The sequence below is a fragment of the Panicum virgatum genome, chromosome 8N (genome assembly GCF_016808335.1).
Source record: "Panicum virgatum strain AP13 chromosome 8N, P.virgatum_v5, whole genome shotgun sequence".
Lineage (NCBI taxonomy): Eukaryota > Viridiplantae > Streptophyta > Magnoliopsida > Poales > Poaceae > Panicum > Panicum virgatum.
In genome coordinates this window covers 46,738,843-46,756,073 of record NC_053152.1, presented here as the reverse complement: position 1 = coordinate 46,756,073, position 17,231 = coordinate 46,738,843, and the positions used below count along the sequence as shown (strand labels likewise).

General features: G+C 43.0%; 1 protein-coding gene and 1 long non-coding RNA gene across 4 annotated transcripts; one reads left to right on the top strand and one right to left on the bottom strand.

Annotated features, from left to right (window-relative positions):
* Window positions 1-2,032: 2,032 nt before the first annotated feature.
* Window positions 2,033-2,502, bottom strand: LOC120684649. The gene is made up of 3 exons (XR_005679397.1): window positions 2,407-2,502; window positions 2,266-2,330; window positions 2,033-2,164 (listed from the first exon to the last, which is right to left on the bottom strand). It is a non-coding gene; the product is annotated as an uncharacterized LOC120684649 (long non-coding RNA).
* Window positions 2,503-5,192: 2,690 nt separating this feature from the next.
* LOC120685346 (nuclear pore complex protein NUP107-like) lies at window positions 5,193-14,726 on the top strand. 3 transcript variants are annotated; one of them, XM_039967200.1, is made up of 25 exons: window positions 5,193-5,420; window positions 6,129-6,502; window positions 7,045-7,114; window positions 7,921-8,036; window positions 8,163-8,194; window positions 8,307-8,427; window positions 8,838-8,998; window positions 9,324-9,416; window positions 9,506-9,673; window positions 9,819-9,917; window positions 9,993-10,201; window positions 10,318-10,429; window positions 10,740-10,828; window positions 10,904-11,035; window positions 11,406-11,528; window positions 11,774-11,872; window positions 11,977-12,168; window positions 12,331-12,502; window positions 12,608-12,764; window positions 12,901-13,103; window positions 13,275-13,416; window positions 13,491-13,651; window positions 13,763-13,879; window positions 13,970-14,064; window positions 14,403-14,726. In XM_039967200.1, exons 1-24 carry the CDS (start codon window positions 5,314-5,316, stop codon window positions 14,045-14,047), a joined length of 3,327 nt encoding a protein of 1,108 aa, XP_039823134.1. In that variant the 5' UTR covers window positions 5,193-5,313; the 3' UTR covers window positions 14,048-14,064; window positions 14,403-14,726. The 3 variants fall into 3 exon arrangements, with proteins under 3 accessions (XP_039823134.1, XP_039823135.1, XP_039823133.1); XM_039967201.1 differs by having other exon boundaries at window positions 8,307-8,432; window positions 8,840-8,998; window positions 10,318-10,375; XM_039967199.1 differs by having other exon boundaries at window positions 8,307-8,432; window positions 8,840-8,998.
* The last annotated feature ends 2,505 nt before the right edge of the window (window positions 14,727-17,231 follow it).

The window sequence follows — 17,231 nt, the reverse complement described above, 5'->3', positions numbered from 1 at the left end:
AGGCCCCTGCCGGTTGTCCTCGAGTAGCGTTGCCTATGAACATACGAGACTGAGACTGGATGGCATGCATTTTTTTCCCCCGAGTAAAATGGATGGCATGCATTGGCGGCAAGTTGCCAAGTGACAGCTAGCTCGATGGCATGCTGGTGTTAGTTTGTTGCACCGTATACCGATGCTAGCTGATGATGATGATCTGTCTAGCTTATCTCGATGGCGGCCAGTGGTGACCACATCCCAATGTGCTACATGCTGCTGCAGGCTGCAGCTGGCTAACTCGATCGATCTGCACACATCATCATACAGTATATATGAACAGTATAATACCTTTGCGTATTTGAGATATATATACCATACTTATCATATATATTATATATAGAGATATATATCCAGAGGCGGCCCCCAACGTAACGGAATCGGAAGCACTGCACGAGGTTCTCTTCAAGGCTGAATATTGGCTCAAGTGTTGTGCTGATAAAGTTGATGCTTGCCGTAAGTGCCATGAAGACCAAAAGTTCGTGCATGTATTATGGGATTACCTTTTTGGTTTTTGTTTGATACGTCAAGCTCCTAATAACTAAGATACATCATGCAAAGCATCGTACTCGGATATATACTCCCGATGATGTGATGTGTATCTGGCCTCTATCTCACTTTTTTTGTGTGTGGCGTGGACTGGCCGGCGATAAGTACTGACACATCATGGTAATCACCACCAATACAGGACATCAATAACTGCAAGATGTATATAGACAAACGGTTTCATGAGTGGTGGTGTCTCTTGATGTAGTACGCCGCCGTTCGTTTTGCTAGAGGGATGCTGGGAATGGCGGGCACGTTATTACTTATTAGAAGCTTTCGGTTGCTTAAATTTCTTCGCGCGGTTAAAGCTTCCTCAGATCATTTACATCAGAAATTATTACCCTCGTTCATTTTGGAAGATCCGTCATGGGCCGTTTGTAGGCTAATCTCTATGGACAATATCATCGCATTGTTATCAAAACTATTTGATACTAATGATTCTCTCGCCAGCTCATGATTCATCCGGTTAGAGCAAGCATAATAACACGCTATAACTAGACTGATTGCTGAGGTGGAGGAGAGAGGGAAGAGAAGCAAATTGTAAACTTATAACCGGCTTTAACACAAATAAAATTTTTTTGTGAAAGAGACAAATAGACCATATGTTAATGGTGAAGAGCTAACATGTACGAGTGGGCTGAGTGCTAGGTTGCAAAGATCCTTACAACTAAAATGTTGGCTGTATTATTAATCTTGCTCTTATTAGTTTTATAAATGATGATGGATATGGACACGGTAAACAATGCGGTCACACGGCCTCAAAGTTGCACGTGCGAATTTTGGTTTGGAGACTCCAACGTGAAGACGACGCCTCTCGCAAGGTTTATCGTCGGATCAACGGAGGTAGATGATGATCATGGACATCAGTCGCCCGAGAGAGACGTGACGCGTCTCTTGTTTTTATTTCCACACGTGATTTTTTTTGTCAAAATCTTTAGAAAAGAAAATCTTGCTATTTAGAAGTATTAAATAAAATTTATATACACAATTTTTCGGACGGATGGGTTGTAAATCGCGAGATGAATCTAATTTCATAATTCTTCTAAAATCATGCTCTACGCTAGGGCTGGAAACGAGCCGAGCCGAGCCGAGCCGAGCCCGGCTCGGCTCGGCTCGGTGTGGCTCGGTGGGTTAGCGAGCCGAGCCAAGCTCGGCTCGGTCATTTTGCGAGCTGGGAAAGTCGGCTCGGCTCGGCTCGTTCAAGGCTCGCGAGCAGGCTCGAGCCGGCTCGCGAGCCGATGCACTGCTGTAGCATATTCATGCAGACATAGTCTTTGCATATAGTTTATACTTCAGTACACCGGCAAGACCGCAAGATAAAAAACAACTAATGAACTAAACATTTATCTACTCATCTACAGATAAAAACTTTAGAGGCAACACATTTCGAGGCAGCAGCCACAACCCACAAAAGCATTCTACTGGAAAAGCATTCCACAAAAGCAGGTAGCCAGGTACCATCCAGCAAGCAACAACCAAGTCCAGCTCCAAGCATTCCACAAAAGCAGGCAGCCAGGCGCCCAGGCACCATCCAGCAAGCAACAGCGAAGTCCAGCTCCATGTCCTGATGTCTCCACTCTCCAGCCTAGAAAACATGCAATAGAGAATAGACATAAAAATTTCAGAATAATAGAATATTAGTATTTCGTAACACTATTGTAATAACAGATGAAAATCACATCTTACTAGTTACTCTCTACAAAGCTTTTTGGAAATGAAATATTCTCGATGTCATCCTCCTCATCTTCTTCCTGAAAATAGAAAGAGTAATTAAAGTCAAACAAAAAAAATAAACCAACTAGAACAAATAGTTAAAGAATAACATACCACATATCTACGGGTTCCATCATGTGCACCTCGAATCCAGCTAGATGCGCATATCAATGCCTCCACCGTAGAAGGGCTTAGAGAACTACGATAGTCATCTAGAGTTCTACCCCCAGTGCTAAAAGTAGACTCTGAAGACACAGAGGTTGCCGGAACAGTTAAGAACTTCTTTGCCATTTTCGACACCACCGGAAATCTATGTGAATTAACCTTCCACCAGTTCAGCACATCAAACTCTTTGTCTTCTAAATTCACATTCAGCTCATCCAAATAGATGAGAAGCTCACTCTTTGATGGGTTCGCTTCAGTAGATGATAAATATGACTGAAATTCACATGAAGCAGAAGGCAAACCGCACGATCTATCAATCGTCAAGGATGAGGATGCATTGGACTTGCTTTGAGCAGCTTTTTTTCTCTCTATGCTGCAACTCACACTCTTTATACAACTTTTCTAACTCAGCTCGAACTTCCTCTATCTCAAATCCACTTTGGTCTACATAAAAAATCCTACCAAAGCACCACTCAATATTATAAAGGAGCTACGCGGGCGCCCACCTCCAAGAACTCGCAAATTGGGAGGAACCAGAGCGCTGACGGCGGCGGCCCCTTTGCCTGGAGCAAGCGGGTGGTGGATGCAGGGGGCAGGCGGCGATGGAGGCAGAGAGCAGGAGTGGAGGTGTGCGATGGAAACCTAAGTCCCTAACAGACTAACAGGCTAACGCGATGGGCCGCTGCTGGGCCGCTGGGCGCTTGCCGCTTGGGCCTCTCGGCCGGTGGTTGGCCCAGCTCGCGAGCCGCTCGCGAGCCGCAGCGAGCTGGCTCGGCTCGACTCGCTATTTTGCCGAGCCAGATAATTGGGCTCGGCTCGGGCTCGTTCAGGCTCGCGAGCCTCTTCGAGCCGAGCCGAGCCGCACCCAGCTCGAGCCGGCTCGCGAGCCTCGAGCTATTTTTCCAGCCATACTCTACGCGTTAGAGTAGGTTTTGTTGTGAGTTGGATCTTATTTGGGTAGTTTTGTGCATTTTTGCACTTTGGCCCCTATAGTAATCCGTAATTACGAATAGATCCTGCTGCTGAAGAGAAGATCGACGACCAGGACTACCAGGAGTTTCAGGAGTTATACGAGGGAGCACCCAGGTTCACGCCCATCTATGATTTGAATTCCTATTTAGGCATTGCTTGCTAGAAATGCTAGTGCTCTACTTGTGTGTATGTGATATAAGCCTGCACGGCCTACTTACTTATCCTATTCCTTGTACCCTATGACTCCTTGATGGATTCTTGAATGCTTTGGCTACTATGAGAGTGATTGGGTATGAGAATTCCATAATTTGATAGTCTTGCATGCTTAAAACCCACTTTGTGAGGAGCCAGAGATAGGGCTTTTAGCGGGGGCAAGCTACTGGCCAGGAATGTGTATTGGACACATTCTGGGGAGCACCTGTGGCGGGTGCGGGAAGAGAAGGAGGGGCGATACCTGTTATGGGTGCCTTTGGTGGACCACTGCGGAGGACTGCGAGGAGTGCTTGCCCCGGCTTCTTATGGACATATGTGGTATCTGTGATTTGTAGGACTTTTCGTGCACGCCACTTACCCACTGTGATGGTGGATCCGGTCCGAGCTAGCTATGCGCGTCACGAGACCTGTCAGGAGTAGGGTATTGCGAGGGAGGCCCGATGCGGGAGGAGCATGGGCGCTTGGTGGAACTTCGGATGGCAGGGGGAGAGCCACACAATTGCAGGGCGCCCCAACCACGAGGAGGTTGCATCCCAACCTGGGGGGACAGGATGGTGCCGTAGCGCTTAGTCTTGCTCTTCGGAGTACTTCGGTAGGCCGGTGCCTCGGAGATAGTCAGCTCACTCCTGGCTGGATTTGTGGCGAGTGGGTACAGGTGTACAACCCCTTCAGGGTGAAATCTATACGTATAGCCGCGTACTCGGTCATGTACATTTTCTACACTTCTGTTACTTCATTTAGAGTAGTAAACCCAGCTTTCTACCTCTCTCTAGTCCACTTTCCCCTATGGAATCAGATGAGGTGCAGGGAGAGGGAGTTCATACACCGACCTGAGATGGGTGAGAGACATGATTATGGATATGTGTGTATATATATATATGTATATATATACTTGTGCTTGCATAGGAAACCTCAGCCTATCCTTGGCTACTTTTTATACTTTTGCATCCACTTAAAGTTTGCATAAGGATGGTGACGTGAACCTATTCCGTCCTTGGGGATAGTTTGGCAAGATGCAGGATCCGATCAGGAGTTCGACACCAACAATGACGGATGGTACGATTGAAGACTTAGAAGCCCGTGCTATGCTCAAGTGCTGCATGTGGAGTTGAAGTTCTGTTTGTTCCATTTAGCCCAATGGGCTTGTAATAAATTTGTACTGCAGATCCTATGAATCTTGTAATAATTAAATCCATGTTTGAACCTGTTTTAAGTGAGTATGAACTGATTTACTACTTAAAATTAGTTCTGTATGTGATAGCTACTGATCCAAGGACTATCACGACGATACAGGGATTCGGGTTCTTCTTTCGAAAACCCGGGTCGTTTCGAAGGGGCACTTATTTCTGCGATTGAATCGACCAAAATCGCCTAAAGCCATAAATATAAATAAATAGACCCCCCCGGCTCACACGCACTCGGAAGATCGGATCGCGGGCCGCTCACCGAACCAGGCCTGTACGCACGCATGAAGAGGCCCAGCCCATAAAAGACCAACGCAAACCGGCCCACTCGTGCAATTAGCTTTTTTCCCCCTTCTCTTTTGTGGGGAGAAACAAAATCGTTCGAGCGAGCTCTCGCGGCGCGCAGCCACACCGACTTCCGGCGAGGGAGGGAGGGGGCCAAAACCCTAGCCGAACCCGCCGCCCGACCCGCGCGGCAGCCGCGTCCATGGAGGTGGACCCCTCGCCGTCGCCGCCCTCGTCCCGCCCGCCGCCCCTGCCGGGCTACTTCGACCCAGAGTCCTCCGGTCGCCGCGAGGAGTACCGCCGCTACAGGTCGGGCGCTTTCCCTCCCCCTCTCCCCCCGCTCCTCCTCCTCCACCTCCATTCGCGCTTCCAGTGCCGCGATTCCGGCGGGCTTTGCCGAGTAGTCGGCGCGGGTGCGGTCGGCGACGATTCGGGTTCGAATGGACGGGCGAGGCGGGATGTGATACTGGTTGATTTCTGCGGGTGTTGTTTGTGTACGTGTGCTCTGGGGGCCGCGCTCGCCGATTGGAGCTTCCGAGGTTTCACCGGTTGCAAAGCGTCTTACTTTAATACTCGTCTGCATTTCGGAACATCCTTTGGCCGTGGTTCGTGAGAGCATACTAGCCTCAGCATTTTGGTTCCTAGTTAGAAAGCAAAATTGGTGCGTAGGGGAAACCCAACTAGTTACTTGGTGACAGCAGCGCGCAACTGAGGCTTTGTGTAAATTGGGAGAGCACAGATGACACCCACCCACCTGCCCACCCTTTGTGCTTTCAAGTTCACAATGTGGAAGATGGTTTTCCCTTTGAATCATCGGTGCAGAAGAACTAAATTTATTCTAGTACAGGAGAGGGCTTTATCTATTCCCCCCCCTTTATGTATGGCCCAAATACTTTGTATAGCTCAAACACCACCAGAGAGTTATGACTTATGTATGAGATGTGGGGGGTAATTGTACTTTTACTGGGAGTGGTTGCTACACCAGCTAATCATGTTCATTTCCTTTGCAATTTACAGAAAGAGGATGTCTTCTTCAAATGTCTCGCCGCTGCTGGGGAGCTCACTCTCCAAATCCTCTGAAGCAAGGCTGTTATATGATGGAGGCAGCATCCCGAGGCGGCCTAATGCTGGTTTACTCCTTGAAGACATCAAGCAGGAGGCTCAGGATTATTCCAACCTTGAAGGCTTGGATGGATCGAGAATGTTCAGTTCAGCCAAAAGACGGGCATCGCTAGATGGTGGTTCTGCCTCAGACGCAGCTTACAGTTCGGGGAGGCAGGCGGCGAGGCAGACGCTTAAACCAGTCAAGATGGAAGATGATATGTATGTGCCACATGAAGGAGAAACATCTTTTACAATGTTTGCATCTCTCCTTGATTCTGCGATCCAAGGTTAGTGCGCTGCTTGTAGTAGCAGCTACTATGGCATGGGCTATTGTTTTTGTTTTTTAGGATGACTCCTATGTCAAATAATGTTTTCATTTCTAAATCTTTATTTAGTTACTGTTTTAATTTAATTGTCAACCGATGTGCTTTCTGATCCATGCTATTGTTTTCCCTTTTTAGTTCATTTGACTTTGGCCAATTAATAATTAATTAGAATATAATTGCACATATATTTCAAGTAGCACAAAATATTACCTTATTACTGGGTGGTTGCAAATTCCATCCCCATTTTTCTCCCTTTGTCTTGACCATTGTAGCACATCTTATGCAATTACCTGTTGTTTACGAGATGATTAATAGAACCTGCTGCCTGCATCCTTATGTTTGCGGGGATTGGCAACCTGAATCTAGCACATTTGTAGGTTTTAGCTGCATTCTTGATTTGTATGACATAAAGTAACCGCCTTTACTTCCTTTCAAGTTTCCAGTTCATTCCTGATTTTATTTACAATTACTTAATTGTGCTCGTGTTTTCTTTTTTGTTGCAGGTTTGATGCCCTTTCCAGATGTAATTCTACAGTTCGAGAGGACGTGTCGAAATGCTTCCGACTCGATCAGGTTGTCATTGCAAACATACTATCATCTGTTATGTTTTAGTATTTTACTTCTCCCAAACTCGTAGAAGTGACTCTTTGCCTTTTAAAATTTAACTGTTACATTTCTCCACGTACTTTAGTGTTGAATCTTGACGATGAAGATTCAAAAAAATATCATGTATTGTGCCATTTAAACCCATTATGGTTAAGAAGAAATTAACAGATATTTTTTCATGTGCTAAAATTAAAAGATTCAAGGAAAAGAAAACAGGATGTACGATACATGTTTCTTTTATTTTTGTTTGCATTTAATAGTTAGAGATCACATCATGAAAATTTACATGAAAGTCAATCAGCTCAAGCTTTCTTAATTTTGAGTTGGGAACATGAAGGAAAAGTGGTTGGAAAACCATTTCACTTGCTGTCGATGTGGTATAGCCTTTCTTTTTTTATTTTTCAGTTGGCTCTTTATGGGTAACCATATCACATAAAGATTTATAGACCATCATGCTATTTGTGCATGGTACTGATATATGCCTCAGCTTCAGGTGCTTTGTATCTCTGGTCATGAGTTGGCAAGAGATACCACTATTGCTGACCTCCTACTTTTGAGCATAGCTTTTACCATGTTCCTCCCATGCAAACTTTTGCCATTCATTTCTTCACAACTAAGTTGAATAGCCTCTCACTGAATGAATGCAGCTCTTTTCCTTTTTTTTTTAATTCCAACTAAAGAACGAGGCTGCTATTGTCAAGGGATGATTGGATGCCTGTATTATAGCTTAGATACTACCTTTGAAATATCTGTGTAATGCTTTCAAATTTCAGATCCGCTGCCACTGGAAAGCTTCGGGTGGTGGAAGATAAACTTATGCAGCAAAAGGCACAACTTTTACTGGATGAAGCTGCTTCCTGGTCACTTCTTTGGTGCCTCTATGGCAAAGGTAATAGTTTTGATGTGGATACTTAAATGTATCATTTTTGTTTGCAGTTTCATAGACTATAAATGAATACTTTTTGATTAACCACTTATTGTATCCTCTTGAAAACTTTCATATACTTCATAACAGGAAATGAGGATCTTTCTGAAGAGCTTTTTGTGGTACGGTGCATATAAAGTTATAGTTACCAAGGATTCTAGTCCTTTTTCCTTTGGATTTTTTGTCCTCGGATGTTGTCCACCTAAAATTATTTTTTGTGGTATATTTAAACAGCCACCAACTACATCCCATCAGGAGGCTTGCCGCTTTGTTGCAGTAGATCTTACAGCGCAACTGTGTCTGCGGATCGTACTTTGGCTTGAAGGTCTTGCTTCTGAAGCTCTTGATTTGGAGAAGAAGGCAAGAGTACCATGTTTTTTTTTTGTTGTTGCAAAAATGACTTCAATATCATCCATTTCGTGTTCTGTATCTTGTGGCATTCTGTAGTTACATATGATTGACATAGAATGGAGGAACATCTTACTAATATATATCATAGAAAGTGAAATGAGTAGCACTCTATATTTACTGCATGAAGCCTTGTATAGTGTTAGAATTTAAGTATTGAGAATTCGAGATACAATGTAACTATCATATATCCATGGTTCTTTCGTAATGATTTGCCCTACCCTTCTTAATTAAATTATTTCTCTACCATTAGGAGTGTTTTGGTATTAGCCATTAGATGTTCAATTTCTATTCATGAGCAAATTGATAAGATGGCATCTGTTAATGGTTTTGCTTATTGATGTCATACACTCATATAGGTGAGAGGGTCTCATGTTGGTTCATATCTACCAAGTTCTGGTGTTTGGCACCGTACACAGAGGTACCTCAAAAGAAACAATAATGATTCTACTATAGTGAAGCATGTGGACTTTGATGCTCCAACTCGTGAAGGAGCCCAACTTCTTCCTGATGATAAGGTAGGCTATTACCACCTATTCCAAATGCAGTGTGAAGATCCCTCTCACAGAGGTGCCAATGTTTCATGCTGCATATAATCTTTTATGCTAATAGTGGAAATGTGCATTATGGTTGGTTTCATTTGACCTTTCTAGCGCCATTCTTTCCTTGTTTTAGCAAAACCTGTCTTTGGATATCCCTGGTTGATCTCGCCTTACTGAACTAAAGCAAAAACATTAGCCTAATGACACTACATAGAAAACATTGCTTATTTTCTGAAATCCTTTTTTTAGCGTCTCAGGTCTAGTTACAGTAATTTGCTTTTTTTTTTGGGTCTACACGCAGAAGCAAGATGAATTGCTTCTAGAAGATATATGGACTCTTTTAAGAGCAGGAAGATTAGAAGAGGCATCTGAGTTGTGCCGTTCTGCTGGCCAGGTCGATCAGTCAGTGTAGACTATGATATTCTTATTATATGTCATCTCTACTTATTTTTGTGATGCCTTGACTCTTGAGTATATTTTCAGGCATGGAGAGCTGCCACTCTTTGTCCTTTTGGTGGCATTGATATGTTTCCATCCCTGGATGCATTGCTCAGGAATGGAAAGTCCAGAACACTACAAGCCATTGAGTTGGAAAGTGGCATTGGACGGCAGTGGCGTCTTTGGAAATGGGCATCATATTGTGCTTCAGAGGTGAACTACTGAACCCTATTCATCTTCCAGAGTATGCTTTCTATTATTTTTAATGTAGCGCTGTGCATGTTAAACAACTGGTATGCTTCATTCTTTAAATTTGCTGCTTTTCCACACTCACTCAGAATTGATGGTATTATTTCAGAAAATTGCTGAGCAAGATGGTGGCTGTTATGAGATGGCTGTATACGCTTTACAGTGCAGTAATTTAAAGCGTGTGTTGCCAATCTGTATGGACTGGGAGGTATGTTCTTGATTTAATGTTATCCTTTTCTTTGACTGCTGGTCTGTGATGCATTTTTTTTATTCTCTTTCCTAGTCAGCTTGTTGGGCAATGGCTAGATCCTGGCTGGATGTTCAAGTGGATCTAGTATTATCTCAGTACCAAACCAGTAGACCAGATGGAAGACAGCTCGATGATGATATGAATGGAGCCCAAAATTCAGTTGGTCCAGAAAGTTGGCCATACCATGTTCTTGATCAACAACCTCGTAATATCACTGCTCTTCTGCAGAACCTCCACTCAAGGTATTAAAAAAATTATTTAGCACTCCCTATCCGTGTTTACCTACTTATATATTATTGATCGCTCGTGCCTATCCGTATTTACCTACTTATAATTATTGATTGCTTATGTGATACAGTGACTTTGTTCATGAAAATGTGTCTCGAGCATGCCGGGAGCAGCATCGACAAATTGAGGTAATATTTATTTCCAAGGATGGAAACTACCTATGCTCTTGTGCATCATGCATTGTATATAAGCTTGTCTAATAGAATTTACTGAATTGAACCTGACAAATTATTCCACATGTCAGCATTTGAATTGGGTTAATTATGATGTGCTGGTCTGATAAGATGCCACATTTTGTCCTACATTTATCTAGGTCTTCTATTAAAAACATCTGCACATATGTGGTTCCAACCATTTGAATGTATTTGTTACCTCTTTTACCTCTTTGAAATTTGTAGGTTGTAATTCTTTTCTATCTCAGTAGCTTTAGGAAACCATATTTCACTGAAAGAGCCCTCTAATTAAAACTGATAAACCATTATCTAATTGCAGATGAATCTCATGAGTGGAGATATAGCTCATCTTCTTGACCTTCTATGGTCATGGTTGTCCCCTGCTGAAGAGGACCAAAATACTGCAAGGTAGGGTCTTTGTGATGACCTGAAATACTTAATCTGTTTATTGCATCATTTTTAAATAACCTCTGCCTTTTTTAGGCCCCTTGATGACCCAGAGATGATACGTTTCGGGGCACATGTTGTTCTTGTTCTGAGATACATTTTCAGTGATGAAATTGAAGACGAGTTGGAGGAAAAGCTGGTTACTGTCGGTGATCTCATCATCAACTTGTAAGTATTATTGATGAAGTACTAATCTTGGCGTTGTGTGAGGCACATTGTTTTCTAACTTCTTGGGTATAATCAAGTCATATTGCTGGTCCTTCATATCCATTTGGTTGATTTGATGATTTCAAATTTCAGTTGTGTTTGGTGATAGTATAACATAATAATTTCATAAGATAGAGTTTAAAGTAGGATGAATTTTCCAACAGATCTATCAAGGGCTTAATCCTTTACCTCTACTGTTGTCTTATCTAAAGATTAAACTGAGCCTTTTCATTTTATTTTTGTTGAATCTTACGTTCTCCAATAGTCCTAATGTTGTGTATACCTTCTCTTCGTGTTTAATTCATCATCGTAACAGCAAAATTGACTTCAGGTATGTGAGGTATTTGTTCTCAGAGGATCAAGAGGAGTTGGTTGGAGTATACGCTTCTCAGCTTCAACGTGATCTTTGCATTAATTTGTTCGTGGAAATGATGGAATTAAGGTTAAATAGCAGGTATTGTTGTCATATGTTTATCTGGCTAATGTCTGCAGTTTAGTATCGGTGTATATCTTTATTACTTTTGTTTGTTCATTGTCAGACATAATCATGCAGACACATGTTATGTGAGTATTATTTTCGGTTGTTCAATCTTTTTTTTGCTGGTTGTGGAGAAGTCAAACAGGCAGCATTTGATGTATGATTTCAGCAATTTTCAACGAAATCATTTTACAAGCTCACATTTTTTTTTCTGACAACAGTTTGCATACTATGTACAAGCTCTTCCTCTCTGCTGTGGAGTATCTGCCATTCTCATCTGGAGATGCATCCAAAGCTAGCTTCGAAGAGATCATTGAGAGGTTTGTTGATCCTGGGGATATATGTTGCAATGAAATTTACCAAGCCTTATACTTTTTATCATTATCGTAGATATGTTTTAATTATTTTTTAAAGTTCAATGCAGGGTGCTTTCCAGATCTCGACAAACAAAACCCAGCAAGTATGATGAGGATTTCTCTGATGTTGCACATCAACATCACTTGCAGTCACTTCAAAAGGCAATGGTTATTCAGTGGCTTTGCTTCACACCACCACCCTCGATTCCAGACTTTCAAATGATCACTGGGAAGCTTCTGATTCGGGCATTGATGCATAGGTAATTGATTCTAATTTGCCTTTGTGCAAGGGAAACTTGAAATCTTATCTTTTCCATGCTATCTCTATGTTTATTTTTGCAAATGTATATGTAAAATAGTTTCACTTTATTTTCTAAAACTTTGTTGTCATTGAACTTATGTTTGATTTCTTTATCCATCAGCAATACACTATTCAGAGAGTTTTCCCTGATATCAATGAGGAGAGTCCCTGAACTCCCAGCAGGGCCGCACAAGTTGCTTGCCATCCTAGCTGAACCATTAAAGCAAAAGGAAAATTTGATTTCTCCGGAAGATCAGGAGGTATCTGATAACCTACAGGAGTTTGAAGATTGGGTAAGATTCTATTTTCCATCTTGATCTTTATGCCAAATATTTTTATTTTTATTTCTATGTATATGTGTGAGTCTTGATCAAATACTCTTTTGTTTGGTTGAACAGCATGAATATTACTCCCTTGACGCGACTTATCGGAACTGGCTTAAAGTTGAGATGCAGAATGCTGCTGTTTCTCCTGACATGCTTTCAGCAGAGGAAAATGATCAAGCTGTTGCTGCAGCAAAAGAAACACTGGAATTGGCATTCTTGTTATTAAAGAGTAAGTTTATAAATGGTTGTATTATATGGTGCATCAGTGTGAAAATATATTTCTTGGGCTGCAAAATTTATGATAGTATATGTAAGCATTCAACTTCATTTTCCCTGTTTTTGATGATCTTGTCTGTTGCAATCAGAGGATGAAAGACCATGGTTGGATGCTGTCGAGAGCAGTCCATTTGAACCCTCACAGCCTATTTTCCTTGAGTTGCATGCATGTGCAATGCTCTGCCTACCTTCTGGAGAATGCATGTTGCCAGATGCAACATCATGCACAGCTTTGACTAGCGCACTATATTCAACTGCCAATGAAGAAGATGTGCTGCATCGCCAGTTGAAGGTTGGGTCCTTTCCCTCTAGATTTTGTGCTTCCAGCGTAAATAAGTGAAGCCTAGTTTGTTGCTTGTCAGTCCATCTAAATAGCTGTAGTGCACAATAATAACTGTTCGAGGACAACTTTGACTTTCAGCTTCCAGTAATTCTAGTTCTGAAAATATAACTCATTGAACAGGTAGACGTGCAGGTCTCATCTAGAGACCCTTGCTGTATTGAAGTTGCTCTTCGCTGCCTAGCAGCAGAAGGTGATGGATATGGGCTTCATGAAGCCAGTGATGGAGGCCTTCTTGCTGCAATCATGGCAGCTGGCTTTAAAGGTATCTTCACTAAAGAAGTGGGACCATGATTGGAAATATTTCGCGCAGCGGTTGTAAATGATCTGTTATGGCAGGTGAACTCAGTCGATTTCAACCTGGAGTTTCGATGGCAATTTCACGGCTTGATGCTTGGTACTCTGATGGGAATGGCTCTGTGGAAAGCACTGCTGCATACATAATTCGAGGGCTGTGTCGAAGATGTTGCCTACCTGAAACGATTCTCCGATCCATGCAGGTGATTGAGGGGATCAATTCGACAAGCTACTGCATTTCACTAAGAATCAATGGCTTCTATTGTGCTTCTTTAGTAGTAGATAAATCAAGCTTGCTTGCTTAAACTTTGCAGGCATGTATCTCACTCTCCGCCGCAGGTAATTCTCTAGATGATTGTGATAAACTTATTGAGTTGGTTGGTTCGTCCGAATCTGGAATGCTGCATTTGTTCAGCCAGCAACAGTTACAGGTTTGTTTTTGTGACCTTTGGTTTATTCGTTCAGCACGTGCTTAGTTTCTTTTTTTGTGGTGTATTAACATTTTTTTCAATATTTGTTAGGAATTCCTGATTTTCGAGAGGGAATGCTTGATATCTAAAATGGAGCTTGAGGAGGAGCAGTTATCTTCTGATAGCTAAGTCTTTCATGTTCTCAGGTGCGAATCACAGTGGTAGTCTTCTCCAGTTTGCAAAGAAACAAGTAAAATCAATGCCATGCAAATATATAATCATGCACTTGTGATTAGGAGGGTAAACTGGATCGCACGATGCTCCAAGCAATACTTGGTTCAGACAATTAGAGGAATGAGCTCTTAATATCCAGTAAAATAAACTGATACCAAATGTTTGATGACAAGTCTTTTTCTTCCTTTATGCTTATGCAGCCGAGCTGGAATTAGCCGCCTTTTCTGTCTCTATACCGCTTTCAACTGGTGGTCATTCTTGCTGCTGCAGTTGATTCATGTCATTCTCATTGTTTTGCTTATGAATGCAGAGAATCACTCCCAAATCACTGACGTGTTTTGATAACCGGTGAATCACTTTCAGAATCACCTGCTGGCAGATTCAGGAGCCATGACCCTTGGACATGGTGGCGTCAAGACCGGAACTGTTATGGCTAAATTGCTGGCTTTATTGATAATGATGTAGGTTGAGGTAGATGGAATCTCGCCCTCACGCTGGAGGCTCTGAGATTGATCCTCTACTTCTTCCTTAACCTTTTACAATGACTGCCGTGTTTTATATAATAGCCGGCCTAACAAACTCCAAAACCAACTCAAATTCTAATATTATTTCTAAAGGAAACCGACTCCAAAAATAGAAGCTAACCCTGAGCCACGTTAGGCGTGGACTTCTTTTGCCTACGCTGGAATTTCTTGCCAAAGAAGAAGTTCACAACACTTCCGCCCTCCTGGGAAAACAGCTTGTCCTCAAGCTGAAAATCTGGGTAGCGCTCCTTGAATGACTCCAGTGATTCCCATGTAGCTTCAGCAGGGGCCCGACCAATCCATTGAACAAGAATATCCCATGAGTCTCCATTTGGCTTTGCACGAGAAATAGTAGCAGGCTCAGGCAAAGCTCGGCCATGAGCTATTACTGGAAGAGGGACAATGTCTGTAGGGGGCTCGCCTTGAAATTTCTTGAGGAAGACAACATGGAAGACATCATGAATTCTGGCCTTTGGTGGCAGTAGTAAACGATAAGCCAAATTTCCCACCACCTCCAGAATCTTATATGGCCCATAATAACGGGGTGCCAATTTCAGATTTCCACCAGAAGTAATTCCTGCTGCTTGACGTTGGTGTAAGCGCAACTAGGCCCACTCACCAACCTCGAACTCAACCTCCCTATGTTTCTTATCATTAGAAACTTTCATATAGTCTTGCGCTTGGAGTAGGCGCTCCTGAATTTCTGCCAAGAATTCATCACGTTGCTGCAGTTGCTTATCTAGTGCAATAACACGAGACAGACCCGGTTCATAGGACAGAAGGGTTGGAGGGTCTCGGCCAAACACAACTCTGAATGGTGTAGTCTGCAAAGCTGATTGGTATGAAGTATTGTAATAGAATTCTGTCCATGGTAACCACTGCAACCAACTCCTTGGTCGATCACTAGCTAAACAACGAAGATAGAAACCCAAAATTCTATTGGTAACTTCAGATTGCCCATCTGTTTGAGGACGAAAAGCTGAACTAAAACGAAGCTTAACCCCAGCTAACTGAAATAATTCTGTCCAAAGTGTGCTAGTGAACACAGGATCTTGATCACTGACAATGGAACAAAGCAATCTGTGCAGTTTCACCACATTGTCAAAGAAGGTCTGTGCAACGGATAAGGTTGTATAGGGATGACCTAATGGAATGAAATGTGCCATCTTGGAGAAACGACCAATCACCGTAAGAACCATTGATTTGCCACCCACACGAGGGAAACCCTCCACAAAATCCACGGCAATGTCACTCCAAATAGTAGAAGGAACATCAAGAGGCTGCAACAAACCAGCTGGGTGCAAATGCTCGGTTTTATTTCTTTGACAAACCTGACAGCTCTGAACATATTCCCGCACCAATTTTGCAGCACTAGGATTATAGAATGATGCACGAAGACGATGCAATGTTTTCTGAGCACCCTCATGACCAACACCATGTGCTGTTGCCAAAAGCTGACGCCAAAAACTGGAAGAAGAGGGTACATAAATCCGCCCCCGATGCATGACAAAATCATCAATCACCGTCCAGGCAGCACCGGCTGTTCCATCCTCAATTTCATGACGTTTGGTAACAATCTTCGGCAGAGTGACCGCTTTTGTTTTGAACTCCGCAAAAAATTCAAATTCCGGCCTAGATATTGACAGTGCGTGGGCAATGATGTCCTCATCACATCGTGAAAGAGCATCAGCAGCATGGTTTTGTTTGCCCGGCCTATACTCCACCTTGAACATATATCCAAAGAGTTTGCTTACCCAAGTATGCTGGGGTATAGTTGATAGACGCTGATCCAAGAGATACTTGAGACTACAATGGCCTGTCCGGATTGTAAATTCACGAGTCTAGAGATATGGGCGCCAATGTCGAACAGCTTGAACAAGGCCGATGAGTTCCCGTTCATAAGCTGCAAGCTTTCTATGCTGTGGGGCGACAGTACGGCTAAAGAATGCAATTGGGCCTTGATTCTGATGAAGAACAGCTCCAAAACCAAACCTGGAAGCATCGCAATCCACCAAAAACTCCTTGTCAAAATCCGGCAATTGAAGGACAGGCGCAGTAGTAAGAGCCAACTTGAGGAAATTGAAAGCATCGGTTGTAGTAGATGACCAATGGAAAGCCTCCTTCTTCAGTAGGACCGTAATGGGGGCTGCAATAATTCCATAGTTGGCAATAAACTTGCGATAATACCCAGTCAACCCCAAAAATCCACGTAAGGCTCGCAACGTCTTCGGAACTGGCCATGCCTGCACTGCATCCACTTTGGATTGATCCGTGGCAACCCCAGCTGCAGAGATAACATGCCCCAAGTAATGCACAGACTCCTCAGCAAACACACACTTAGATTTCTTCAAGAATAGGCCATTGGCCCGAAGAACTTGCAGTACTGTACGGATATGTTGAACATGCTCCGACCAAGTCTTGCTATATATTAATATGTCATCAAAGAAAACAAGAATAGAGCGATGGAGGAAGGGGCGAAGGGCCTCATTCATTAATGCTTGGAAGGTCGATGGCGCATTCGTCAAGCCAAAAGGCATGACAAGGAACTCAAAGTGCCCATGATGAGTCCGAAAAGCAGTCTTGGCGATGTCGTCTGGGTGCATGCGCACCTGGTG